Raw genomic sequence first — 27,883 nt, 5'->3', positions numbered from 1 at the left:
GATCCAGGAAAACAAGTCATTTGCACCTCATATAGCTTCCCTAGGAAAGGGGTAAATTTGTGTTGCACCTTGTAGAAGTGGCCAGATAAATCTCAGTGTTTGATGCTGGTTCCTCTGAAATACAAGCAGCACTGAAATAAAAATTGCTGAAGTTCTCTGGAGCTGACCAGTTCTTGAAGGATTACACTGAACAACAGGTACACACATATAGCATAAATATTTGTCGGATCTCCCTGAAAGGATAACAGCTTATTATGGAAGTTCCCCATTCTTTGTTTTCTTTAATACTAAAAATTTTGAATTTCATAGTAGTGGGAAATTCTCATCCTGGGATCAGGAGAGCATTAAAAGAGACATCACTAACAAACCCATGACATTACTATTATGCCAACCATCCAGAAAGAAAGAAACAAACCCAGACATCTCTTGTCTGAAGACACGGACTGGCTTTGATGAATATTGATGGATTCTTACACAGGTCATATCATTTTGAGGAGTGGCCTACTGTCCATCCTGAGCATGTCAGCATCTGCTTTACAAGTTTCTGATTAATACCTTATTAAAGTGAGGGACAAGGAAAAAAGATACTCATCTAGTCAAAGGCTCTACCAATACCCTATTAAGTCAAAAAAGGTTTTATTAACTGAAAAAACAAATCCTGAGTAGATACTCCTATTTAGGAGTGACACTTGACAATTCAGAGAGGTGATAACTAGGCAAAGCTCACTGCTCTTGTGGATAAAAGCTTGTGAAAGGAGGCAGTCATTACAGTGAGATCAGATAACATATCTGATGAAATATATAACACTTAAGTTATTTCATTACAGCATTAGACCATACAAGACATTTTACTTTTTTAACTTAAAATTTGAAAATATAAAAAAATCCAAAAAACAGTCCTTAAAAAGAAGAATGCTAATGCTGGTTGTTGCCACATGTGCAGTTCGAATGCAGGTACCAGCCTCCTTCTTTCTTTCTTACTATACTAATTCCTAAAGCAAAATATCAATGAACAAGTAATAGTTAATGAGCAATGGGGACTAGAAAAGCAGGGAAGAAAAAGAAACCCTTGCCTGCTCTTTCTTTCAGAACTAAGAGAGAGAAAGAAAGAAAACATGAAGAAATTTACCTTCTAGAAATAAAAGTAAAGAAAAAAAAACCAAAAATCAACTAACCAAAAAAACAGCAACACCACCAAACAACAAAATGCAAAACCCAGAAATACTTCAGCAGCCACAGTCTCAACACCGTTACTCCCAAATCACAGGTAAACTAGTTTTATCTCAAGCTTCAGTTACAATGTCACACAAAGACCTCTGTCTGCCTCTCACAACTACATCTAACACCAACTGTTCTGAAGCATAAATATTTTTACACTTCAACTCAGAAATTAGTGCTTGGCTTATCTTCTTTACCCATCTCATAGCTTCTACCACCACACTCTGAAACCTCACCTGTGTATCAAATCCAAAAAATTCCCTTTAGCATGAGCACATGGCACCATAGCAGTCTCTTGGAAAACAAAAGCAAACCCTGTCAAAGCAAGAAGAAACACTGAGCAAGGAGGCAGACTGAATGAATAGCACTGTACCTGCTGTGCACGTTGTGACACAGAAGCAAAACTCCACACACGGCATCCAAATCCTAGCTATTCCAAAGGCCTGCCCAACTAAGAGCTCTCAATTATCCCTTCTGGTTCCCAACCACCTGTGCAGCCAGCTGGTGGAACATGTGGTGGGTTTATAACATGCCACACAGGCAATTCTAGTTAACCCAGGATACTGTTTTGAAGACTACTGCTTGCAAAAGCACTTCCAGTATGGCTTAAGAATGCCAGGATCTTTCTGGAAGTAAATGCACATTTTTCTTGTAAAGCACTTGGAAATCATTGCATTACAAGTGCAAAGCACATGATTACTGCTGCTAACAAAGTTAGTGGTATAACACAAACGTCTTCCAATTACAGAAATGCTTGCTCACTGTCACGGTCCTCTGGCACTGGAAATATGTACGTTCTCTAACCCATTTCTGCCAATTTTATAATTTTAAAAGTGTGCCAGCAATTTCTTCAGAATTTACATGAGTACTACCAAGGAGCAAAAGGGAATACAGCTGGGAAGCAGAAGAAAGTTCCAGATGAATTTGTGCATGGTTAACCCACAGTTTTTCTTTTTCCACTTTATTTTCTAAATAGTTAATTCACAGAGGATTTAGAATTTCACTATTAGACCATTAATGATTGAAAAAAACAGTTGTGTTGAAGCTTGGAGAAAACAGGGAGGGGTAGTGAGAAAGAGGGAAGGGTGAGAGGAGGGAAAGAGGAGAAAATGGAGAGAGATGGAGAGAAATATCCTGCTCATGCAGATGATTAGAGGGATGGCTGAGAGAATTGGGCTGCTCAAGCTGGAGAAGGCTCCAGGGACTTCTAATTGAGGTCTTCCAGCACTTGAATGGGCCTTAAAGATGGGCATTAACACTTAAGCAGGGCTTGTTGAGATAGGACAAGGGTTTTTAACCGAAGAAGGGTGGATTTATATAAGGAAGAAGTATTTTACAATGAGGGCAGAGAAGCACTGAGCATGTTGCCGAGAGGTGTAAGATGTCCCATTCCAAGAAACATTCAAGGTCAGGCTGGATGGGGCTCTGGGCAGCCTGATGTGGTTGGAGATGTCCCTGCTCAGTGTAGAGAGGTTGCACTAGATGGCCCTTAAATGTCCCTTCCAACCCAAGCTATTGGAAGGGACATTTAAGGGCTGTTCTAGTGACCATTCTTAATACTGAATACTCGTTTCCATCTGTGCCTCATCTTTGGCCCATTATCTTCAGTAACATGCCAATTTGAGAAAATGGTCTGAGGGAAGTGTTGGAGGGCACTAGAAAAAGATCCATAAACAATTTGGCTCATTCAAGTTAAGTCTTGGATTTTTTTTTGTTTAATAAAAAGATGCCTGATATAACTACTGCAATATGAGCATTTACCTGTACATGTAGAATGGAACTTTTCAGGCTAAACATTTTATGTCTGTTGACTTGTTTGAATGAACAGTTTAAAATATTTTTATAAGTTTTAACTGTTTTAATGAAAAAAAAAATCAAAATAAAGCAGCCAAATAAACCAGAAAAACTTCTCTTGAAGTCTGACAGTTATTCTGTATGTATTTTCTGACACAAATTTGAAGACTGCTTCTCCAATACCTGAGTTTTCAGCCTGAATAGCTTTCATTTTGCAGAACCGATCTGCAAAACCTATCAATCATCTTGAAGCAATTTTCAGAAGAACATTTTTGACAGTTGGAATCAAAAAATTATGCAGGAACTCTATTAAAATCTTGCTAGTAAGCAATATATAAAGCTAGCTTTAACTTCATTGTTCAGAAGAAATATATTAAAATAATTAACAACTGATAGAAATATTTTCTCAATGTCTATTTTCAATAACTGAAGAGCCACCCATAAATAAGACTGCCTGCTCAGGGGAGCAGAGTTCTAAAGACAGATTTTTCAAAACTATTTTGCCCCTCCTGCACAGAGCTGTCAGTGTCGTGCTGCATGTGTTTGATATCAAATGGAATGGAATCACAGGCTACTTTAAAAAATGTCAATTTTTCGGTCCTTACTCAAGAACTCCTATCTCCAGAACCTCACTTAAAAATTACCATCTGAAAATTATTGTATCTTTAGTGTTTTCAGTTCATCCTCTCCCCATGAAGTAAATCACTTGCCAGGGAATACCTTGTTTATACATATTACTCCATAAACCTTCCCTACTTGGTCAGCAACCCAGCTAAGAGAACACAGCTGTGAGCAATACAGGTACCTCATGAGACGGGTGAGACAAGAGGAAGTAAATGCCATTAGTTTCCACAAAAGCACATTCTTTTTGTAAACGATTTGAGAATTGTCACAACAAAATACAGTAGCCATTTGACTTTTGGAAAGGCTTTTTACTTTTTTTTATAGAGATCAGTTGAGGAATTTGGCTCCTTAAACTCTGAACCAAAACCCTATCTCACTTAGTGGCTCAGGAGCAAAACCCAAGCTACTACAGCATCAAATGCTCATCTATTCTGGCCTTTTCCTCAGGATAAAAAGTTCTTCTCTCCAAGAATTTGAACTCTGTGATCGTTTCTTCTTCTTCATCCCTCTAAAATGCTTACCTCAAACATAATTTTTCTTCACATGGAAACACTAGTAAAGCATCAAACACCACATTTTGAAAGCTACTGTTTCTGTATTTTGAAATTCTGCTACTGTCTGCTGGGAGGAATATACCATTTTGTAGGACAGAAAGTAGCCTTCTCCCTGATGCTCTTTGACAGCAGATCCTTGTCTCTGTAGTTAAAGCTTCTCTTTAATAGGCAGACATTATATTCATTGGAAGAGTACTGCCAAAGGAATGCAGGGAAATGGTTGAATGCCAAGCCACAAGAAATGATTCAGTAAACAATTCAAGAATATAATTTATGAAAAAAACCAACCACTTATTCAGTAATTAGCAAAACAAACACACAACTTTGCCCAATTATCTTTAAAAATATTTTGTTTTCCTTCTCTATGACAGTTTTAAGTTCTCTGTAACAGTTTTTAGAGCCATATATACAACTGATATCAAAGCACAGCAAAAATAGTATGTGTTTCAATGTGCTGATTATACTACTCTGTGGAAAACAGCACAAGTTCAGAGAACTGAAATTCATGCAAATATGCTGGATACAAATGACAAAGTCTCCTACAACATTCATGTGAAAAATTTTTTTTAGTTTTTGCAGTTTAACAAAATTTTGTTTGTACAGATAAAGCACCTTTTGAGAATTTTTTTAAAGACCTTTTTGATTAATACATCAACATGAAGAATGTATTAAATAGTCAGGGATAATTCATAAATATTAAAGATCCCTTTTAAAAAGCAAGTTAGTTCCTTCAAAATCAATCAGCTCTTAGGTGAACTCAAAGCAAAGGGGGATACTCTGCTCCATTCTTTTGCATCTCTTCTTTTGTAAGAGTTTTCACAATGCAGTTCTCATCATTTTTCCTTACTTTTTTTCTGATTTCCAGTATTAAAACCTGAGTTTTAGTTGCCCCTTTTTCCAAGTCCCCAGTACACCCAAAACACTCCCTGTCTGGCAATGAATTCCCTTTGTCATGCTTTGTTTGAAGATACACATGTAAATCAGGGACTGTGCCAGGAGGGCGATAGCACGGTCCACTCCTTCTCCAGGCTATCTCCTGGATGGCCTGAATACACCACTCAAAAACTGCAAACCCTTGCTATTGCCTAGAGGGGAACCAGGTACCCTGCTCCTGCCCTCCTCCCAACCCCAACAGCATTCCCAGCTGGAGCTGAGGGAAGGAGCACACACAGGGGGATGTGCAGCCAGAGAGGCCGCTTTTTCCACAGAGGTGCTGCCTGAAGCTGCTGCAATCTGCTTGCTACCTTTCCTGCTTCATGCAACTCAGCAAGCCTTGCAGGTAGACTCACTGACACTCAAGTTGATAAATCTGTCTCAATTACTCTATCTTACCACAGGGAAATCCTCTGCTTTGGAAAGGTTTACCCAGACTGTTTAGGGAACATCTTGCTGTGGAAGGTGCCCTCTGGTATCAGTTGTCTCAGCCCCTTCTGGAACAAGCATGTTCCTTCTTCCTGATGAACAGATCCCAGTAAAAATCTAGAAATTCCATTTCAGAAAGCCTTTCTTTACCTAAAGCTTTTACTTTTCTTACTGGCCTAGCCTTATGTCTTAGGCTTAAAGAAGTAAGACTCATACTGAACAGATTTCTTTTAATTCTTCCAGTTTGCTGCACTGCAAGCAGTTATTAAAATGATTTGTAATACAGAACTGAATGTGAGCTAAATCAGTGGCACTCAAGATTTGAGGCTGACTGACAGATAATGAACTATCACTTTTCCAAGTAGCTGTTGACAGTCCTAGAAAGGACCAAGCTTAGTCTACTGTAAAACACTGCATATGGATTTTAAAAAATGCCCTAAAACAGAACAGCCATTTCCTTCAGGCACTTCCAGAAACCAACTGAAGGTATATTTGAGTTCTACACAAAATAAATAACAATCACAGTACTTAAAAAGCCCAAACACAGGAAAACTATCTTCTGGTTTAAAAATATTTATTTAAAAGAAAGGGAGTTCTATACTTAAATGGCCAGAAAAAAAAATCCTCAGTTTTCCCCCTCAAAACCATTACTCTGCAATTTACTTTTCCCTTAAGTTTCAGCTTCAATGTTTTATAAAAAAAAACCCAAACCCTGAATTTTCATTTCCTTTTCCTATGCTACTATCCTGAGGAAATTAGGCTCCATTCAGTGAAAAGTTGTATGGGATGCAAGAAGAAACTGCAATAAAATGTATCCACAATATACAAGTATAAAAATATTTTGCTTATGATTCAGTACTATAATTTAATAACTTTTTGTTGTTTCATAGGTATCTGGGAAAGGTACAGACACATGTCCTGATCCTGTTACAAGAGGTAGAATGCCAGCATTTGGTACAACATTCCAGGAGAGAGTCAAGGTGATATTCCTGTTTCCCCTGCAAAAAGCAACGAAGACTATCAGCACAAATACTCAAGTTAAGTGATTTAATTAACAGCTACCAGTATTAAATAAATTACGATACAGATTTTATCTGCTCCAGAAACAACACGCTGTTTAACTTTAGGTAGTTACTGCCTACTTTTTTTTTTTACTTGACTCCTTTGGAGTTGAGTGCATCACAGAACCAATATTACAGAGACTGAAGGCAGAAACCCAGAAGCCTCTTGCTCATAATAGCAGTGCATCTTCTAGAATACAGAATACATAGGATATCTTGTACCCCAAGGCCATCTTCTAACAATCAAAGATGCGATAGAGATGACAGAGTATCAGATAGAATATAGGTACCTTACCACACCAATGAACACGTGTATTAAATGCAAAGTATGTAAGTAAATCAAGATACCACGAGTACCAGTAACAAAACAAATATTTACTTACTTGAGACCATTTCCATCATCAAAGAAAAAGTACTTTGACTTCATGTCTTTTAAGGACAGCCGTGGGTTATCTCCTCTCAACATGATCTTGTCCCAAAGGACCACCTGATTTAGGGCCTAAAATATCAATTGTAATTAAGTCAGCAAGGTACCTTACCAGATCACATTCAGACACTGGACCTTCATTGCACTATTCATCTAAAACCCCTGAAGTACAGGCTTGCAATCCATAACTAATTTAACAAAATAACACTTCACAAAGGGGTAATGTAATACTACTGCACAGTGAAGTGTGGCATGGGATAAATGGAAACAACAAGGGATATCTTAAAACACAAGAAAGACATTTAAAAAGAAGCCATATGCTTTAGAAGAATTACCAAGCATAAAGGGGTTTCCTTCTGAATTGCAAAGGTAAGTCACTTTTAAAACAGTTTTTAGACTTTATTTCAAATAAAAGACTTAAACTGAGTTATCATGACTCTGCTTATGTCTTTAACATTTTTCCAACTTTAATTCAAATCTCTATTTGAATTGCAAGCATAACTCCCAAGAAATTTATTAACAGTTGAAAAAGTGAGATCCCAAGTTCTTATGTAACTGGAATTTACAATCTAAAGTGTAAATTCTTTACACTCTTAAGTGTAAAGTTCTTTCAAGTGGATGCTAAACAGTCTTGTTTATTAATTTATAGAACAATTTAGAAAAATACTTCTCAGTATTTGTGAGAAGTGTTGAGTTACGTGGAGGAAAAATCTAAAATATGGAACAATAAAATAAAATCACTGTACAGTCTAGTACAAACACAATATCCACCATCTTGCTTAATATAACTAAGGTACTTAAAAAAAGAAACAAGTTAAAAAAGAAAGGACAGTTTTGTACAGCAAGTTAAGAAAACCCCCAAGCTCTCACCATATCCTTGCAATGTAATCACAGCAGCTTTAACTAGAATTCAGTGGTACCATGGCAGCATGGTTTTTCATGAAAGCAATTTTTTTAAAGGCTGCTCCACATAGCTTTTATCAGATCAGTAAAAAGGGTTTTCAGCTATCCCAAAGGGAAGGCTCAGTAACAACCAATTTAAAGCAGCGAGGCAAATTATTCTGAGAAGCATGACAAGGTAACTTAAATGAATTATGGGGCTACAGTAACTGGTAGGGTCAAATGTGATCTAAACACACACCACATCAGGCCAGCCCAGAAGCCACTCTCTCTTGTTTCTAACAGCAGTCAACTGCAGAAATTTAGAAAAAAGTAAAATGAAAAAACTCATTTACAGTATACTGTTGCAAGTATACTGCAACACAAGGCATGTGTTTTTTTTCTCCCATTCTACTGGGCATATATCAAGTTAGGTTTTATGGAGGTGAACTTCCCAGCCTATGGTTTAACTGTCAAGAAAATAATCATGAAGGCCAGTAAAACCAGTGCAGGCTAGCAGGAAATGCTGGTGGCCTTAACTCTTCTCAGAAGAACTACAGAATGTTTAAAAATAGCTGCAGCACTAAAATGAGTAATTGCTTCAAACCTCTTTTTAATACTTACATTGTTTTTTGTTGAATATTCTGCAGACAAATATAGAAACAATTGTTTAACATTCCAATCAAATATACTCTGCAGATGTATGCAAGTTAAGAAAAATACCATACTGTACTTACATAACCTTGTTTTATTTTTACTGGATCTAAGTAGTCTATAATCATTAAAGTGAGCTTTTACCTTTCAACATACCTCATCTTACTCATAAATCAGAGCACTGCCAGCAGTTTGAACACATGTTTTAGCCATAATAAAGTGACAGGTTTTTAGGTGGGTATTTCTTTTTACTACGTATGAAATCTGGCAGCTATTTCTCCTCCAATAATTTAAGAGTTCTATATTTGACACTGCAACCTAGGAACCAGAATCCTCTGCTAGACAACCTATTATAAAACCTTAAACATACAGTCACAACAGAATTCTTATACATATATCCTCAAGGCAATTTTTTATAATATCGGAGAACCCTTGCATCCAAATACAATAATGTTAAACAATATATAAAATTGGTGAAGCGTAGGGAATTCAAAGAGTCTTTAATGCACATGTTAGAGAAATTAGAATATAGGAAGTATTTCATATTGGAAGGGACCCCAAAAATTAGCAAATTTGATTCTCTACTGACAACAGTCTGTTTATTTAACAATAACGTGTGATTGCTAAGGAAAACACTTTTTAATTCACAATAGAGATTAGCTAAAATCTTTTATTTCCTAGTCCTCTTTTCTGTTCTATTTGCCATTATCTCAAAGAATAAATAGATTCCCTAACTAGCCCCAAAATCTGTTTTTCCTTTTTCCACTCATCCCAAGACACATATTTTTCAGCTACTAATTCAAAGGGCAAGAAAGGAAAGAATTAAATATTTAACTCCTGTCACTGCAAGAATAGGTAGAAATATTTTACTTGAAAATTTTTTTATCATCTGGCTCAAAATATCAAACAAGATTCTGAAGATCTCCCTGACAGGATTTCTTATGACTTGCAAAAGTTAACAATTAATTAAATAAGCTTAAAGGAGTCTGTGAAAACTATATGCTCCCTTTCCCTTTGCCTAGTTCCTTTTTCTAACTGCCATTTTATTTACCTTCTCCCAGGACTCACAACTTCTTTCTGGTAGTTAAGACAGTCCATGTACCTCTAATCCTTGTATAAGAACTTTTCTTTTAGAGGTCCTGTCCTACCTTGCTCTGCTTCTCTCCATACACAATATGTGAACAGGTCTGTGATCTACTTTAGAATTTCACTCTCCAGTTTTAATATGTATAAGCATTTCAGAGGCAAAACTCAGAGTTAGGAACTTACTTCTCCTGCTTCCAGTTGATTAAAAAAAAAAATCCTTATTCCTGTGCAAACAGACCTGCAAAATCTGATTAGCCTGTTTATCCAGCATTTGTATCAAGGGTTGTATTTTGTGTGGTCTGCTCACACAAGAGAGTGTTCTTCAAAAGGGTGAAACCAAAACACAGAGGTGATCAGTGCCTTGCCTAAAAGTGACGAAAACCAGCAGACAGGGAAAATCCCAGGATTCTCAGAACAGCTGCAAAACATGGTTTAGTGTAATCACTTGAACATGCCACCTATTATTTGGTACTGACTTCTGCAGAAAAATTCTTTCGAGAGCCTAAATTCAGACTCGCAGGGAAGCAAAGAAATACAAAAAAAACCCCCTGCAAAACTGCAACAGCAATTGAGAAAGAGGCCAAAAAACAACGTGATACATCTTTCAGTAAACTGTATGCTTCCCAATGAATTCCATACTATTCAATACTAAAGATTAGAGTGTTTAACATCTAAGCAAGTAAACCATTACAATGCCTTTTTTATTTTTAGAAAATGACAGGTACTTCTATGCAACTATTAAACAGTCAGGACTTTGAAAGCCTCAAACAAACTGAGTTTGAAAGGTGCAGTTCCTAGATTAGGTATGACATTCAAAACAATATGTCATATAAACCCTGCCATTAATCCACTCCTTAAACCACTGATACAAACTTCACTTAAAAGTAATAATGCCTAGATGTTAAACTGCACTCCCCATTATTAGATACAGTGCACTTAACAATAGAGCCTGATTTCAAAAACAGGCATTAAACAACTTGTCACCTACTAGAGACCAAAGAGCTAGTTCAAGATATATTTCACTGTTATAGCTATGCAAAATATTATTTTTAGCTGCTTTAATTTTTTTTTTGACAAACTGCTAGTCTTCCCCATGTCCTCAATATCTGAAGATTATAAGGCAACAAAAACAGCATCAAAGTGTTCTTATTCCAAAAAGTCTGCAAAACATTTTTTCCATTAAGGATATCTGCAGTAATGTCAAATGTGACGAATCCCAGATCACTTCTTTCTCTAGGTCCAGTGAAATCTTCTACATTTTTTCTAGGAGAAAACAAAACACAACACAAGATTATCCTTTCTTATTATTTATATCTTACACAATACATAAATTATGGTTTTTATTAGATATTTCCCTCATCCATTTTCTGTATTTTGCTTTATATACTTCTGGCTAGAATGCAATCAACATTAAAAACTAACACCTACCTTCCAGAAATTATGGTGTCCCAGTTTTAAATGCCAGGCCTTGACACCACAGTGTCTAAGACATATAAGCAGCCTGTTGACTTTGTCCTAATAAAAATCCGTAACTGTATCTATCTGTATCTAAACCTAAGCATTTCATTTTAGTAAAATATGTTTTAGCATCCCCATATTTGCAAAACTGATTGGGACACCATCAGCATAGCAGTCTGCTGGCAACCACGTTCAATATTATTTCTCAACTGCCCTTGAAAAAACAAAGTCTCTCATGCTCTGACCATTCCAATACAACAGTTTACATGCATAGTTCACAAAAATTTCAAGATTTATTCCTGTGATAAATTTAAATAACAGCATGAAGAAAACAGTTATTTTCATCTACATTTTGGAAAATTGTATCATTTTGGAAGGCTTTATTGTAAACCTACATTTGGAAAAGTACCTCACATTGCCACACTGAACCACAATGGAAAGAGCAACTGGAAAATAATAGACACACAGCAGATATTTCCATATGTATTTATAAAGCTTATCAGTTTACCACACTTACCATTTACAAAGAGGAATACCATAAGCAATTAGCTTGGCCATCAACTATGAACCTCAAGTCCACATGGAACAATTTTTTTTTAATTATGAACTTCATAGTTATATTTATTCCAGTTCAGAAATTAGTCAATTAAAACATAATTTCATTAAAACCAAGTTTAGTAATCTCAAATTTAAAAAAAAAAAAAAAAAAACAAAAACGTTTACAAGTGAAGAAAACACTTTTGGAAATAGTAGTTAAGAAAAACACTACCAAATCTTCATAATTTAAGCCTCGGTATGAATTTCCATGTCTTTGTAAACAGCAGTCTCTTTTGAAGCAGCAAACCTTATCAAGCACTTGACTTCATCTCTTAAGCACTGTCAGTCAGATGGAGTAGCAGGCCTTAAGCTTGGGGTCTCCAGAACTTCTCAGACATTCAAGAGAAGCAGATTAAGTGTAGCACCTCCCAGTAACACCAGGTCTGTGCATCACAGAAGGGACTGGCAATACGCATTTCACCCAAATCAGGCATTAGTATGCTGCCCTATATATGCTGAGCTCACCACAACACTAGAAGACATGCTTTTATGTCAAGTTTGTGCTTTTGCAATCCTCAGTGTAGCATGAATACAAGTTTTTCGTTTTTTTCCTGTGGTATTAAACCCATCTGAAAGGTGATGGCAGTCTTTTTATTGCATTCATGCTTCCTTTCAAGTCCTGTTATTAGGCATCCACTGGTGACACTTACCTTTGGGTGGTTACAAAGCTCCACAGAATCATCACCAAATCACAGAATGGGCTAGGTTGGAAGGGACCTTAACGATCCAACCTCCCTGACATGGACAGGGACACCTTTCACTAGACCAAGTTGTGCAGAGATCCATCCAACCTGGCACTAAACACTTCCAAAAAGTGTGCTGCTTTAGCTCCCTAATCTGAACCAAAGCCAAACAAAAAAGCAAGAGCTGATTTAAACCAGTTCAGTAAAGTGTCCCATGAGCCAGATTCCCCTGTGGAACTCTGGTAAAGAACCACGTGGCAAAAACGGGAGCAAAGACCTTCACTCATAGGTGGCTGTAACAGCTGCTCAAATGCTTGTGAAACTACTGCCCTCCATATCACACATCCTTAACTTAATGTAAATCCTCTACGAGGAAGTCTCCTTTTAGACAAAAAAACCCCGCCCCGAACCAACGCCAAAAACGGTTCCCCAGAACAGGTTTGCATCAGCCCATTTTATCTGTGTAGGCAACACGTTTTGATGTTGTATTCTGTCCTACACCTGGCGCGTTTCGCAGAGAAGAAGCCATCCCAATCAATTTTCTACCACAGGACAGAAGATCTGCTACGTTATCAATGGAGAAACCCAAGACAGCTACTAATTAAAAGGAAAAGGTACTACGATCGGATAAATGTTCATAGGATAAACTCCACACGTTCCTGTAGGTCCCTGTCTCTCCACAACTGCGGGCAGCAGCCGGCTCCGGGGAGGCGCGGGGCCGAGGCAGCCGGGCCGCTCCCCGAGCGCCGCCCCGGCTCCCGCCCGGCCGCGCCGTCGTGGGGCTCCCCCATTGGCCCGCCCGGAGCGCAGGAGGCCGAGCCCCGAGCGCCGCGCGAGGCGCCGGCCGCCCCTGCCGGCCGCCAGCGTCCCCTCACCCGCCCCGGCCCCTGCTCTCGGCTCCCGAACACTTCACCTCCCCAGCGGGCAGCGGCTGCCGCCCGGCCCGGCCCGGCCCTCCCCGCTACTCCCTTCCTTCCCTCTCCGCGCCGCACTCACAGCGTGACCCGGGAGACGGCGATGCGGACGGGTACACTGCGCTCCTTGAAGGCGGTGGTGATGAAGCAGCCGAAGGTGAGCGCCGCCATCACGCTCAGCGAGAAGGCGAAGAGCGAGTTGGCCCGGGACAGCACCGTGTTCATCTCCCCGCTGGGCCCGGCCGGGGCTGCGGCCGCTGCTCGGGCGGGGCGGGCGCGCGGACGCGGCAGGAAGCGGGCGGGCGGCGGCGGGCAGGGGGGGCGCGCGCGCGACCGCCGCGAGGGGGCGTGGCGTCTCTGGAGCCCGCCTAGCCGGCGCTAGGCCACGCCCCCTCGTCAGCCCCGCCCCGTTCCGCCAGGAGATGGGCGGGGCCGGCGCCGGGCTACGGCGCGACATGGCGGCCGTGATGGGGCGGGCAAGGCCGTGTGGCTTCACTGCCTGCCACCGCCCCCGCTGCTCCCAGGGCATCTATCGCACTGCTGAACTTTGCATTCTTGTAGTAAAGCGTAAATAAGTTTTAGGCGGAGGCTTGTATTTTCACATGATGTCTGTATCTTGCTTTCACTGGTACTGTGAGTTGCCATTCCCTCCCTTGCTTCCTAGAGGATGTTTCTGTTCAGTTCCACTTTGTTACACTTGGTGCTTAGTATGTTAGTGTTCTTGTCTAGAAGTTTCCTTTAGTAGCTAGCCTTGTTCCTGGAATCTTTTTCTTTGGCGTGGTGATCCTACACCGTTGGCAGCGTAAGGCAGCCTTTCACCTTACCCCCACCAATTTCGTTGAAATTTCAATTTAAATTGGTACCAGCAAAGATCAGGGTATGTAGTGAGGTGTTTCCTAACTCCTCCCGGAGCCCCTAATTGGTGCCCATTCCTGCTTCCCGGACCTGCAACATTATCCATGTGAGAACCCAGGGGAATGAAAGTTTTTGCAGTGCTTTGGGGCCGCTCTCTTTGGTGTTCCCGACCGCTGTTTTCCTGTGTGTCAGCTGTACCAGAGCCGATCAAGGGGGATTTCTGGGGCTTGCCTACAGGTGTCAGCAGTGATTCACTTATGTTTGATTTCCCCTTCCCTGCCCTGAGGTTCCGGTGCTGCAAACACTGAGAGTAGGAGCAGGAGCTCAGATGCAGGAGTCTGAAAGGGTGGAAGCCTCATGGTGACCGAAGGGACAGGGAGAAGAAGGAGGGCACTGCCAGGCCATTCTGAAATACCTCTGTTCTGTAATGATGGTGCTGCTTCGTTTCCTCTCAGTAGCCAAGAGCCAGGTCTATGAATCAGGGAAGGAAAATCTTTGCATATTACGGTAGGAAATGGAAAAGGAGAAGGATCATACTGAGTCTCTTTGTTTTCCCCCATACTGAGTACCTCCAGCACATGTTTTTTTAGCCTGTAGGATGGAAAGGTGCCTGTGGAGACATTCCTTTGGCGACCCTGTGTCCCGCTATGCAGTTGGTTTCTGTGTGCCTGTGCATGTGCCACATTGAAATCAGTCACAATCCCGAAGAGGGTAGGCTCTTTTCTGGTTTGTATTTCCTAATTCTTGGCCTTTCCGATTTTTCATAAGAGTTTCAGCAGCACAGAGAGTTTCTTGTGTGAAGATGTTGGGCTTTGAAAGGCGTGTTATTATTTTATGCCATTCAAAATATTAATTATTGTCACGGTTTACGGTCTGGAACTTGTTGCTGAAATCTTGGATTATTTTTACTGAAAAGTGGATACTTCCCCAAAATAGTTGAAGACTTAGAAGAATTAAAGAAGCTTTTACTGTAAGCTTCATTTCAGAAGTTATAAAATGTCTGCTACTTTCAAAAGGATAGTTCAAAAGTGAATACCATTTTTTCCTCATATCTACAAAAAAAAAAAAGCTTAATTGCCTTTGTTCTTGCTTTTAGTTCATGTAGTTGCTATTTAGAGTTTTTCCTACTAAACAACTGTTTAATTAAAAAATGGCTCTTTGGCAGAACTTACAGGAATAAAGAAGTGAAATTTTCAAAGCAGTAGTTAGGTACCTGCAAAAGACTGAAATCAAAATGCTTAGCCAAATTCATGTGTTTTTAAGGCAGTGGATAAGTATGGCTATTGCTTGTGGAGGTGTGGATTTATTTTAGCAGAAACCTTAAATAAATGTCACTTAAAAGCACAGTAAACAGGGGAAGACAGATGGTGTAATTTGTTCAAGGACTGATCTATTACTGTTTCAGAAATAAAGAAACCTATAGATTTTTAATGACTGACATCTTGCAAAATCAAAATAGGACAATATCTTGAAATAAGGCAGTTGTGGAAGAAGAAGGGGAGATAATTATTCACATTAGCTGTTTGGTCTTAAGTTCTAGATTTGTTCTTTGAAAGATATCAAATCTTATATTTTGTGAAGAATGGTGACATAATATTAATGTCAAAAGTCACTGACAGCTAAATAAGTTGTGTTACTGGGAATTTAGCAAATACTATAATTATGGAAACAAATTTGAAGGAGCTTGGCGAAGCAGAAGAGTTTGGGAAACTGTTTCCAAGATGCAGTGGAATGGTATTCATTACATCCAAGCAGCATCCTTAAGCCCAGAGCAGCAGAGCACAAGGCATGTCAGTGTTCGGGCTGGGTATTATTTCAATAAATGTCATATTTTTCATTACAAACTCGTTGAAAAAAATGCAGAGATAGAATTGGCAGCAGGTCTGAAATGTAGAATATGCCATCCTTCTCCAGTCCTCAGCCTAAAATTATCTGACTTTGAAAATGAGTTTTTGTGCACTCCTTGATCTATTAAACATGTGTTCTTTTTATAGTGCCGGCACTTCAACAGGATTGATCCTTGTCAGCAGCTGATGATAAGTAGTCTTTTGAGAGAGAGTAACTTGCTTTCTTTGGTTGACATCTTACTACTCTGATGTTCAAGTTACAGAGCGATTCCTTTCATCATCTGTAAACAAAATAGCAAGTGTTGACACTGACCATCAACAGAGATTGCTATGAGTTTTTTGTTTTCCCAATGAAGTCATATTGCTTCTAACATAGAACACATAGAAGCTTTGAGGTGTATGTTGTGAATTTCAAGTGAAAGGGAGGTGTTAACTTCAGCCCAGCACCTTTAGCCTTCTTAAGTTTCTGACTAATTTTACAGGTGAAAGTTTAGGTGCCTGTGGCATCTTTGGCACCTAGATAGACAAGGACCTTTTTTTTGATCTAGGGACATGTATGTACTTCCTGATTTTTTTTCCTTGACTGTCTAAATACTTTCTTGTATTTGTCTTTTATTAATTGTTGAAATGTTAATTCTTTAAGAGACAGTAGCAGCACACAGTCTCTTAGGCAGCTCTGGGTAGGAAGATAAAAGATTAAAATAAATGTGGCCATGATCAGCTGTCTCTTCCAACAGCCCCCTTTCAGTTAACACCTCTTCTGGACGGCTCATTTTTACAGCTGGTGTGGAAAGGCTGTGACTAAGAGAGGAGGCTTTTTGGACTGCATTTGATTCTAATGTTCTCTTTACCTCCGTTTTTTAAACTTTGGATCTGCACAGTATGCAGAATAAGAAGATAAGCAAGAAGAAATTTTCACTTGTCTTTGTAGTATTATTGTGAATCCTTCAGCAAGAAAATCTTGGGGAATTTTAATTTCTGATTTCAGAATGAAGTTGGTATTTTACTACATTGTCTCATTTAGTGGCATAATATATGGCAAAGTAAAAGCTGCATCACAGAGATGTAGCTCTGTGCTTTTGTCTCCAAAGTCAATATATTTTGGAGCCTAACATAGTTAATTTTTGGCTCCTGTGAGGTTTGCCCATTTCGTGGCCTATGAAGCCAGCTTAGGTAAATTCATTCGAACATTACTGATTTAGCTTAACCTTTCTCACTTCATTGTGCTTTCCATTCTGGGCTAGAAACCCGAGTGCTACTGCTCCACCTCACCCGGGTTTTAACCTCATTCACTCAGCCAGTTGCAAGTCTTCATCACTAGGTATTTTTATGTCTCTTGTAAAAGCACCGAGCAGAGACTTGTCATGCCTCAGCTTGAAGAAAAGGATGTTTTACTAGCTCTGTCATGGTGATAGCATTTAGCCGATACCAATTTTAGTGGATGAAGACGCCTTTCTGTTACGAGCACTAGCCATGGGAGTCAGCATATAATGACGTAAGCTTGTGGAATAAACTTTTAACTCTCATCCCTACTATTGACTGTGTAATTTTCTTTTATTAACAACATTCTTAGGCACCAAAATATGCTTTACACAGAAAGAAGAAAAATTAAACCACTTAACCACTTCTACTTAGTCAAGAAGAAAACCTGACAAAGTTTGGAGAAAGGGGGAATAAAAGTAAACAAATGATTTCACTGTTTTGAGAAACAAAAAAATATTTTTTGAAGAAAAAAGTTAAATGGTTAAAGAAAAATTTACAGACAGCCTGTAACATATTTTATAGAATAAAATTAACAATTTTGAAAGGAATTCAAATTGATGACAAAAGATTCACAGCTTAGGTATTGTTTTTATTTAGAGGCATCCATTTAATAAGAGTAGGTAACATTTTTGCTGTTAGTTGAAGAAAAGATTAATTATAAAAACTGCAAAAATACCAGGTTTTGTTACATGAATTTAGATTAATAAGATGGTTGCACTGCCTACTAGAGAAATAGCAGTTAGTTTGTCAAGCTAGTTGAAATACCAAAAGCATAGCTCCTGTGGTACCGCAATCCTAAGAAGTTGAGTTAGTTGCCACAGAGGGAATCTGTGTTCTGTAGACATGGTTAGAAATGAAAGAAATTGCTTGGACCCAAGAAAGGAACTATAGAAAGGAAAGGAGGTGCAAAATGAGGAGATTCTTCCCAAGATTCACTGATACACCTGTGTCAGTACATAAGGCCATAAAAATTATGCCTAAGTATCCTTAAGAAGAGGCAGTGTGTATGTGCATTTTGATGTTACTCTCCCTTCATAGATTGCCATGAGTTTTTCCAAGGAGTCATTTGCCTTGTCACAGAATGGGTTGTAGGGGATGAGTGTGAATGGTTTTTTCATTGTAAAGTCCAACAAGGTTGGTTTAAACTTATTAACAGTTGAAATTGCCAGATTTTGAACTGAGGAGTGTACCAGTACACATTCTTTCCTGTTGATTTCCAGCAAGGGAGAGAGAGGGGCAGGAACCTTCAGCTGAGGAATGGAATGGGCAGCTGGAGGTGGTAACTTTTTAAACTTCTGGGGGGCAAGATTTGCTAGAGTTCGTCTGTCAGCAGGCTGTGTGTGCCTGCTGTCTGACACGTTTCTGGGTTTAGTAATGTCTCTTAGTACACACATGACTTATTTTGGAATCTTCTGTAATACTCTTAATAGTTGAGTTATGTTAGGTATCCAAAGAGGACTGCAACAAATACTGTAAATAAACTTACTATGTTTCTAGCAAAACTCAGATTGAATTTATTTGTAAGCTTGTTGGTCATACCTAATTCCCTTCTGGGTAGAACTTTGCTGTCAGTGGTTAGATGGACTGGTTGAGCAGATCAAGCCTGTTCATGTGATAATGTGACAGCAGAATTGGCTGATACCAGACTTGTAGCAGGAAGGGAATCTATTACGAGAAGTGACTGTCCAGTAGTGCATAACAAAGGGGTACAGATTTACCATTACTGTGTTATTTTTTCAAGAATTGAGAAAGTTAGAAAACTAGAATTTTATGATCACTTAAGTATCTGAGTAACTTTTGATGCTTTTAAATGCATGTTGTATGAAGAATGTCTGTTATGTGCAGAGATACTGATTGATATTTAATCCCTGACCAGTAATTCCATTCTCTGGAAATCCAGACATGCAAGTCTGCATGCTAGAATAACTTTCTAACATAGGAGTAGTATTTTCAATTACTAGAAAAGGCAAAACACCTCGATGAAACCATTTTTAACACATTAAGAATAAACAATCTTTTTCACGATGTTAGAAATGAAAGATTGCATCATTCATGTACGAAAATAACTTGATTTGTATGGATTTTTGTGCATTCCAGCTCTTTTAAAGGAACTTTTGTGCTTCATTATTAGAGAAGGCAAATGGTGTGTAAATATGTAACTTTTAAGTAGAATGGATGTCAAAAGCCAGAGCTCAACTATGAGAAGTGTTTTAAGACACTCTCATTTTTCCCTGTTGTGCCACTAAAGATGTCATTGCATTGCATTTTGAAACAGACTTTTGGTTTAAGTCTTTGTTGGGTTATCAGGCTACTAGTAGGGATTATGAGAACTCCAGAAATCTGAATGAAACTAACTTTGGTTATGAGTTGTAACTTCATGTTGTATGGTTTGTGTAAATCCTGGGTAGATATGGCATTCAGGAAGAAATCTGTAAAAAGGAGATATGAGCCTTTCATTTCTTAGGTTTACAGTGTTGTATCTGTTGTAATTGGCAACACAACTCTCAGGTTTTTGTGCTGATAGTATGGCTTTGTCGTGATGCTCAAGTAATTCTGTAGAGTTCTTAAGGATAGCAATGGGATGCAGTGAAAATGCAGTTCAGATGTAAACCAAGTTTCCTCTTTTCTGGATGAGAAAGTTTGTGTTCTCTCATATTTTGTCTTTTCATTCCCCCAAAACAGCAGCACACAGTCTGTACTTCAGCCACCTCTTCTCTTCATCTTTTATGAAGAGTAGTATTTGGGTTGTACTAATGGGCTTGAGCTCCTGTTTAGAAAAGGACACAGCAGCTGCTTGGTGTTTTCCAGTCACTCCAGCTTCGGAATTTCTTCAGGTAAATATGACTTGTTTACATTTATTTTCTGTGCCTTAGCATAAATACATCATATCCTTAACTTAGGAATGATATTAATGAGAAGAACATTTAAGACTTTTTGAAGATTGTTTTACGGTATGTATGCCTTTTTTTTTGTCTTCAATCCAATGTTAAGGTAACATTTTGAATAATGAGGAAATTAATTTTAAAATAGTTCCTTTGAGTCTAGATTTCTCCAGTTCAAATGCTTTGAAAATAAAATAGAAAAAAAAAGTGCTGAATGTAGATTAAGGCTGAAATGACATAACATTCAGTAGCTTTAGGTAAGTAGGTAAAATTTTGAAGATTAGCATCTCATACGCTCATTAAAATACAAGTCAGCTGGTCACTAAGCAGGTAATTTTTCATGCTGAGTTAGACATTTCTTTTTCAGTAGCTCATGCTTCTCTTCTTTTGCGTCCTTTGTGAAGAATTGTTGTAAGAATATGCTTACATCAGAAACTCAGTTCTAAAACTTGATTTCTTACTGGTATTTTTTTTTTAAACTCCTTGCTTCAAGGGCATTACCTTATAAATTTTTCCTGGTTGGTTTCCTATAATATATAAAATAATCAATTTTTCAAAGCATCTAAGAGTTCCTGTTCCTCTGCCTGTTATCTTAATATCTTCTGTTATACTGGACAGAAGTTTCAGAACCAGGATGACTATCAACTTGCTGTGTATATTTAGCTGTCTCTTATATGTGGAAGAAGACATGCAGGTGAAGTGTCATACAAATAATTCCTTGTAGTGTGTTTCATCTTTATCTCATTTTTAAAATAAACATTTTCACTTTCAGAGATTTAGATGCATCTCCAAAATACAGAAGAAAACTTTTAAGACTAACTGTAATGGAATTTGTGCTGTGAATATAATTACTCTTTTACATCTTCTATCATTTAGTTTAAATATATTAGTTTAAAAATATAAATAGAAGGAAATATGTTTTCCAAATGTAACAACACAGCACGTGCTAAAAAGAAATCATATTTCTAAGGGTTTTATAGTCTTTGATGTTAAAAAAAATGTCTTCAAAGACTACATATTCTATCAGTTGTGTTAATTTTCTTGTGTATTTTACCTTACTGAAAATTAGACACACCAGTCTTCTAAAGCATAGATGTAAAATTGCCAGAATAAAATAGTGTATGACTGTGGTTAGGCAATTAATCATAGATGATAGAGCATAGGTTTTGTAGGTTTGTTGTTTGGGTTTTTTTTTTTCCCTTTGTTTTTTGTTTTGTTTTCTTTTTGTTTGTTTGCTTTGTTTTTCTAAAAAATACTTTGTTTGGTTGAGGGTAAATTGTACACTAGATTTTGGACAGTTTGAATTAGCACAAACAGGTGCCACTGCTAGATTCTTTCTGCACTTGGCTGCTACACAGCAAAGCATTAAAAGCCAGGTTACTTTGTCTGAGCTCTGCAGTTTGAAATGAACCACTTTATAGTCATTATAAGCAGCAGTATTGCTATCTTGATTCTACAGATTATATTCTTGAGAAATGATAGCTGACCAAGCTACATTAACAGGGAACTCTAAGACCATAAATTCTAGCATTTGAAGTTTCTTAAGTGGTTTTAAAATTAAAATAGTTAATTGCCAGAAGTGGGGAAGCATATCAGAGGAGTCATTACATTGTTCTTATTTGCTGGAAATGTGCTAGTTTGTCAAGGTAAGGGTATCCTTGTCTACCACAGTATTACTATCTTCTTAAACAAAATAAAAATACAAATATTGTTAATCTGCAATATAGCTTGTTGCCATTTTCTTGTGTGCTATGATAAAACCCTAAATGCTAAAATAATTTTACATCCCATCTCTTCTGTTGTCATAAAGTGAATGAACTGTCAAGATTTCATTTTATTTAGGTTTGTGTCTGAATTTTGTATTAAAATAATTATTAAATACCTAGGTAGTTACTCTTTTCACCAGGATATCTGAGTGGTTTTTTAACAGCAATGAAGTTATCTTCAGAATAGTCCCCATTTTACTAGTGAGGAAATAAAGCCAAGAGATTTTATTCCCAAAAGTCAAAACTACATGGGAAATGCAAATATCCAGATTAAGCCACTGCTCTTTTTAAGTGTTTTGATATCATTACAGTGTTGTACATTTGTTACATATGGTGCATTTCCATTTGGAACCTCTCATTATTCTGAAGTGCTGCAAGATATTGCCATGCAATAGAAAATGTGGGACACTTACATCCCAATTTTTTACAGTCCTTCATGTCATCTCATTGACTGCCAGATCCTTCATTTATTTACCTATGCTTCTATTTTCTGATTTCCGTTACAACAGCTGTAGCTTTCTGTTTCTGGTTTTCCCAGCCTGCATGGGCTTCCTCTCAGCTATTCTGTGTTCAGATCTCAGCGTTCACCTTGTTGGTTCTCCCAAAATGCCCTGTGGGCGTTAACTTCTAAGCAGTTGCTCAGCTTTCATGACTGGGTGCCTCATAGCATGGCTTTGCCAAAAAGCTGTAATGGTAATTTCTGTAGCCCTTTATAACCCTTAGATTAGGATAGACTTGGTTCTGTGCAGCTGGGAGAGTTTCCAGCTAAGCTGGCACATAAGAGTTACAGAGCTCTAAAAAAAGAGGAAATATTATAAGACTAATTTTGCCAGCTTCTGATGAGTATGTGTGAACTGGAATTCTCAAAACTCATGATTTCATGTAGTTTTTCATCCTTATGTAGTTTATTACTGATGAGGGAAATTTTTGAAAGGATGCAAGGCAAGTTTTGATACAGGAATAACCTTCCTGTTCAATTTTCATCTTGTTCCTCCTAAAAGTGGCTTTACAAATCTGTGAGGTTACTTGAAACATCACTTACAAAATACTAAATGCATATTAGCCTTGTTGTTGTAGTTTTAAATTTACTTTTTTTTGAACCTCAGCAGAAAAAAATAACTTGAAAAAAACGATCTAAAATTGAGAGATTTATTTTGTGATTTAGCTACTGCAGTTATAAGAAGCAGGAAACAGTATTGTAAGGGGAAGATGAATTCTGTTAGCTCCTGCTGTTATTTATGGTAATTGCTGTTTGGAGTTTTGCCTCTAAAAGGAAAGATTATTTTGTTCATTAACAAAATATGGGAGAAGTCCAGATGAGGAAGCAGGTACTAGATGGCATAACATGAAAAAAGGGAAAAAGGGTCAGGTAGAACACTGTAAGGAAGAAAAAGCTTTCTGTAACATAATTATGGCTTTTCCTTGTACTGCATGGTAAATTTGTGAAATGGGTCCATAAGATGCCTGGAGAATTCTATGGACTGATCAAGTTAAGCTTAGTAATACTGGTACAAATATGGGAGAAGTAAGAAGTTCCAGTATTGGGTGTGTTACTAAGGAAAATACCATTTCTATTAATGATTGAAACAGAACTTGGCAGTCGTAGCTCAGATCATAATGCCTTTTATACTTGTGGAAAACATGACACCTCAATTCAGTGTCAGATAACAATGTACCAAATATAAAAAGGGATTTTCATTTGGCATTTTAAGTACTCATTCCCGCTTCTAAGAATGGTATGAGGAAAGCAGTTCCTATTCTGGCTGGATGAGAAAATGTCTATAAATGAAATTTGGTAAAAATTGGTGTATTTTTTTAACTAACCAATATAGTTTACAGTTTAAGCTCCTTTTTAATTGCCTTTTCGAGTTATGATTGACTTCTAAGTGGATTAATTTTTTTCAAAGAAAAATACCTGTTGCCTGTTTCTCTCAAGATAAGCACAATTCACTTCCTGTCTGTCAAAAATTTTAATAATTTCCAAGAACATTTTCACTTGTCATTGTCTTTTCTTCATTTGTATGGGGTTTTTTTAATTTAGTTTCCAGAAAACATTATAGCTTCTTACTCTAATAAATTACTCAGAGAGTCAGATGATAAGAGGTGCCTTACTGTTTCCACTTTCCTTTCAGAAATATGGCTTTGTATTATAGTGCTTAATATCTGCTATGCTGTTCATTGAAGTCAGGGTGATCTGTGGATGCAGTGACATTTGGATCATACCCTTTTATCCTAATGGACAGCTGCCAACATTCTAAAATGTTTTTGTTTTTTTCTAATCACCAAATGAGAATCCAGGGTAGAATAGAAAGGTTTAGGATTACTTTGGGTAGACCATTTTGAGTTTTAATTCAAGACACTGTTTTTTTAATTTAGAAGGAAGTATAAAAGTTTAGAATAGGACCAGTAGGACCCTTTCTTGTGCTGCCATGGTTCTTTACTTTAGGATTATAGTTCACTTAGAAATCTGGTTCTGTCATGCAGCTCCTCAGTTTGTATCATGTTGCAGCTCAGCAATTTACTGAGCAATTACTCACACTAATGGAACAACTTGTGAGTGACTGCTGATGACTGTGAGTAATAGCTTTATGGTATAAAAGCAAAATAATTCTTAAAAAATTGGAGGAATTTAGATTCCCTCTCTAAAACTGGCCAACAAATAAAGGCTTTCATGTCATATGATGCAGCACAATGAAATACATATCATAACTATTAGAAATTTTCCATGTTGAAATTTCACCATTGCATTTTAATTAATTTAATTTTAGATGCTCCAGGTCTTAGGGATAAAAATACCTAGATGTTTGACTCGTATCATCTACTCTGAATACTGTTTTTTTGTATAGAGCTAAAGTCTTTGTATACTAGGTATTTTCATTCAGCCTGAGCAAAATAATGAGACTCTGTTATAATAAATCTCTGTTTATTTATTAATAAATCTCTGTTTATTTATTAATATGTACTTCAATTATTTACTGGTATGATTCTAGCTTTTTAAGGAAAGACTATTAGTCTGACATAAAATGAAATATCAGAAAAGAGCAACTGTACTTAAGCAGCAGGAGAACATATTTTAGCAAAAACAGGTTATCTGAGTTACGTGGTTTAGTACATGAATTTCAGGAGTTTATAGTAATACTTTTGAAAATGTATTTTAAACATGTAAATAAATGAATTAGAAATGCAGAATTTGGAATGCAACCGACCTTTTAAGTGGAACAAGTACAATCCAGGATCTTGGAACCTGCTGTCCCACATGAATATCACCGGGCTAGCAAGTGCGGTAGTGAACTCAGTACTATGTACAGTATAAATAATCGTCATATTTTGAGCAGCAGGCATCATGACCAGCTGATATTTTCTTTCCTCGGGACCAGTTGTTCCCAAGAGTGCATGGCTGGAGCCATATGATCTTATCAACACATTTGAGAGCCTGACCCAAACACTGACAGAGGTTTTGCTGCAGCAATGACTGTCATAGAAGAAAGTCGCCCTTTTGCGCAGCAGTTATCCAATGTCTACTTTACTATACTTTCACTTTTTTGTTTTAAACTTTTTGTGAAGATCAGCCTTGCTATACTTAGTCATTTCTACATTGTGAAAGGAAACCGTAAGGAAGCAGCAAGGATAGCTGCTGAATTTTATGGAGTTCCTCAAGGACAAGGTATATTTGTACATACTCTGTTATCTCTACTGTTTGGGGATTTTGTTTTTCAGGTAATTACTTATCTGCTAGCCTCATTTACATTCATTTTTCCAAATGATATGTGTGAGTCGGGGTTTTTTTCTGTACTTGTTTCTGTGTTTTTTGTAACCAAAATTATCTGTAGGAATGTTGTTAGATTATGTGAGCTTTTTTTTCTTTTTTTTTTTAATTAATATTAAGTTCAGAATAAAACTTAAATACCACAGCTAGTTTTCTTTTTGGAGAGAGGCCTAGATTTAAGATGGCTGTGTATAAATAAGGTTGCCAAATACTTCCCAATCTGGGACTATTTTCCCAGTTGATCCTAATGTTCCCCAGATTACCATGCATAATTGAAATTTTCCATGTTTGGCATGTGATTATTTTGCACCACTCTAGTGAAACTTGTTGAAATATTCCTGAAAATTATGTCTTGATTAGGGTAAAATTTTCATGTAGTAACTTTTTGAGAGATATGGTCCTCATATACCTTGAATAAGTTGTCTCTTGGCACATAGCAGGAACCTTAGTAACACTTTGTCAGGGCCAACTTTTGGGCATATGTGTGGAAACCCTTCAGATCTTACTGGGTTGAAAGCTCTTGTGAAAATTCTTTTTTCTTTTCACGCAAGCAGAACTTTGGCAGAGCTGTTACCCCAAGCTCATCTGTAGTGAGGTACCATTTTCATTCAATTCTTCTTCTGCATTAGAGAGCACTTTTTCTTCTAAATTGTGACATGCTGGCACATGACTGAGCCCTGATTTTGCTCAGCTTGGTATCCCTGCTACCTCACTTGTCTTTCTTATTTTTCCTCGTATTCTGGGACGGCATCAAGCTGAGGTAGGCAATGGAACAGGAAAACTTGTCTTGCCTCTTACTGCCTTTACCACTCGTCCCTGGGTACCACAAATGTGAAGACATGGCCCAAGTTAAATGTAAAGGGAGAAACTATAGAAGTAAGCCAGAAAGAGTTTCAAACTCAAAAGATTTTTTCAGTCTTAAATGCTGGGACTAAAGCTAGATGTTTTTTGTAGGGGTGTTAAAATTTGCAATCCAGAAAGAAAGGCTTAAATCCTAAAGTAGGAATTAGCTTACTTTGCAGAAGATTTACTTGAGATGGAGTTGTATCATGTGTTTTCTGCACAAGCTCTGAAACACAGGGTTTTTACATCTGAGCCTGTTAATGGCACCACTTGAACTACTGTTCATTTGTGTGTGTGTGTGTGAGTGTATGTGCAGATAGAGATGTGGGAGGGTGTGGGCGTGTATGTATGTGTTCACTACAGTAGGATAGGAAGAGCACAGGCAGGAATACTTGCAGAAAATGGGGAAGGCCTTACTTGAAGTCAAGAATTTTTTGCCAGAAGCTGCTTGCTACCTCTAAGGCAGCTCTTTATGGGAAGACCAACACACAAGCTGGGCACAGAAGGAAAGAGACTCAGGAGGAACTGGAGTGAAAGGAATAACATGCATCAGGCTGGACTGTAAAATAGTGTTTATGGTGTTACCTGTTGCTGAATCCAGGAATCTGTAATTCAGGCATTTGTCAAAAGTCTCATCTCATACCTAAAGAAATTTTAAGCATTAAGTATTACTAAGCATTCTAGTAGCTGGCCAATGCAAAAGGTGAAAATCTATCACTCTTGCAGGTTACTGTTTTGGTCAAGTAGCAGAGGTTTTTATTGATTTAGGATCAAACACATGGTAGATTTTCTAGTTTTCTGCTTGTTTTATTAAAAGAAAATTATTATTGCAACTATTTTGTGCTTAAGTTCAACATCAGTGTGCTGTCATTTTTCGCTGTCCAGCTTGCAGGGGTTGGTTCTGGATTTGTAACAGTTGTAAGCACATGTTCAGGTAGTGTTACAGAATCTACTATTCATCTGTTTTTTGTGACTAACAGCAGCAATCCTTGCTCTTAGGGATGCAAATAATTCCTCCTCAGGATCATTACTTTATATTTTATTTTATCTTTTCTATACTTTACTTCTGAGTCTTCGGAAAGAGGCATGCTGGTGTCTGAACTCACAATGTGTTGTGGGATTTGATTTTTTGGTTTTGGTGAAACACAGGGATGCCTCAGTTTCATGTAATACATTTAACAAAATATCCTGCTAAAAGTGATATCTAAAAGATGGACAATAAGTAACATGAAGCATGAAACTGCTTGAAACATACATTATAAAATTAAATACTGAGTATCCTCCTAATTAATGATGCATTCTGTGTTTTTTCTCAAGTAGTAGAGAAACCTTGGCAGAAAAAACGCAGCA

General features: G+C 37.7%; 2 protein-coding genes across 5 annotated transcripts in view; one reads left to right on the top strand and one right to left on the bottom strand.

Annotated features, from left to right (window-relative positions):
• Window positions 1-6,109: 6,109 nt before the first annotated feature.
• On the bottom strand, window positions 6,110-13,614 carry SPCS3 (signal peptidase complex subunit 3). Its single transcript, XM_059844565.1, has 5 exons — window positions 13,394-13,614; window positions 10,849-10,922; window positions 8,544-8,620; window positions 6,997-7,112; window positions 6,110-6,550 (listed from the first exon to the last, which is right to left on the bottom strand). The coding sequence occupies exons 1-5, from the start codon at window positions 13,534-13,536 to the stop codon at window positions 6,418-6,420; spliced, it is 543 nt and encodes a 180-aa protein (XP_059700548.1). The 5' UTR covers window positions 13,537-13,614; the 3' UTR covers window positions 6,110-6,417.
• The window catches only part of ASB5 (ankyrin repeat and SOCS box containing 5), a 41,213-nt gene continuing 25,704 nt past the window's right edge, over window positions 12,375-27,883 (top strand). The window contains exons 1-2 of one of the 4 annotated variants that reach the window (XM_059844562.1): window positions 12,375-13,011; window positions 19,959-20,110. Coding sequence is in view for 1 of the 4 variants with exons in the window: in XM_059844561.1 (XP_059700544.1) it covers window positions 25,393-25,588 (196 nt within the window). In the remaining 3 variants the exon portion in view is untranslated. Of the gene's footprint in view, window positions 13,012-13,328; window positions 13,469-19,958; window positions 20,111-25,377; window positions 25,589-27,883 lie in introns of those variants that run through there. The other 3 variants (XM_059844563.1, XM_059844564.1, XM_059844561.1) reach the window with 3 other exon arrangements.

The sequence above is a fragment of the Haemorhous mexicanus genome, chromosome 4, assembly GCF_027477595.1.
Source record: "Haemorhous mexicanus isolate bHaeMex1 chromosome 4, bHaeMex1.pri, whole genome shotgun sequence".
Classification (NCBI taxonomy): domain Eukaryota; kingdom Metazoa; phylum Chordata; class Aves; order Passeriformes; family Fringillidae; genus Haemorhous; species Haemorhous mexicanus.
This window is presented reverse-complemented; position numbering and strand designations above follow the sequence as displayed.

Excerpts from the sequence above, each read along its gene's own strand:
- SPCS3 (XM_059844565.1), bottom strand. The coding sequence starts at position 13,536 with ATGAACACGGTGCTGTCCCGGGCCAACTCGCTCTTCGCCTTCTCGCTG. Across the intron at positions 7,113-8,543 it reads AATATTCAACAAAAAACAAT|GCCCTAAATCAGGTGGTCCT; the intron begins GTAAGTATTAAA and ends TTGATATTTTAG. Across the intron at positions 6,551-6,996 it reads GATGATGGAAATGGTCTCAA|GGGAAACAGGAATATCACCT; the intron begins GTAAGTAAATAT and ends TGCTTTTTGCAG.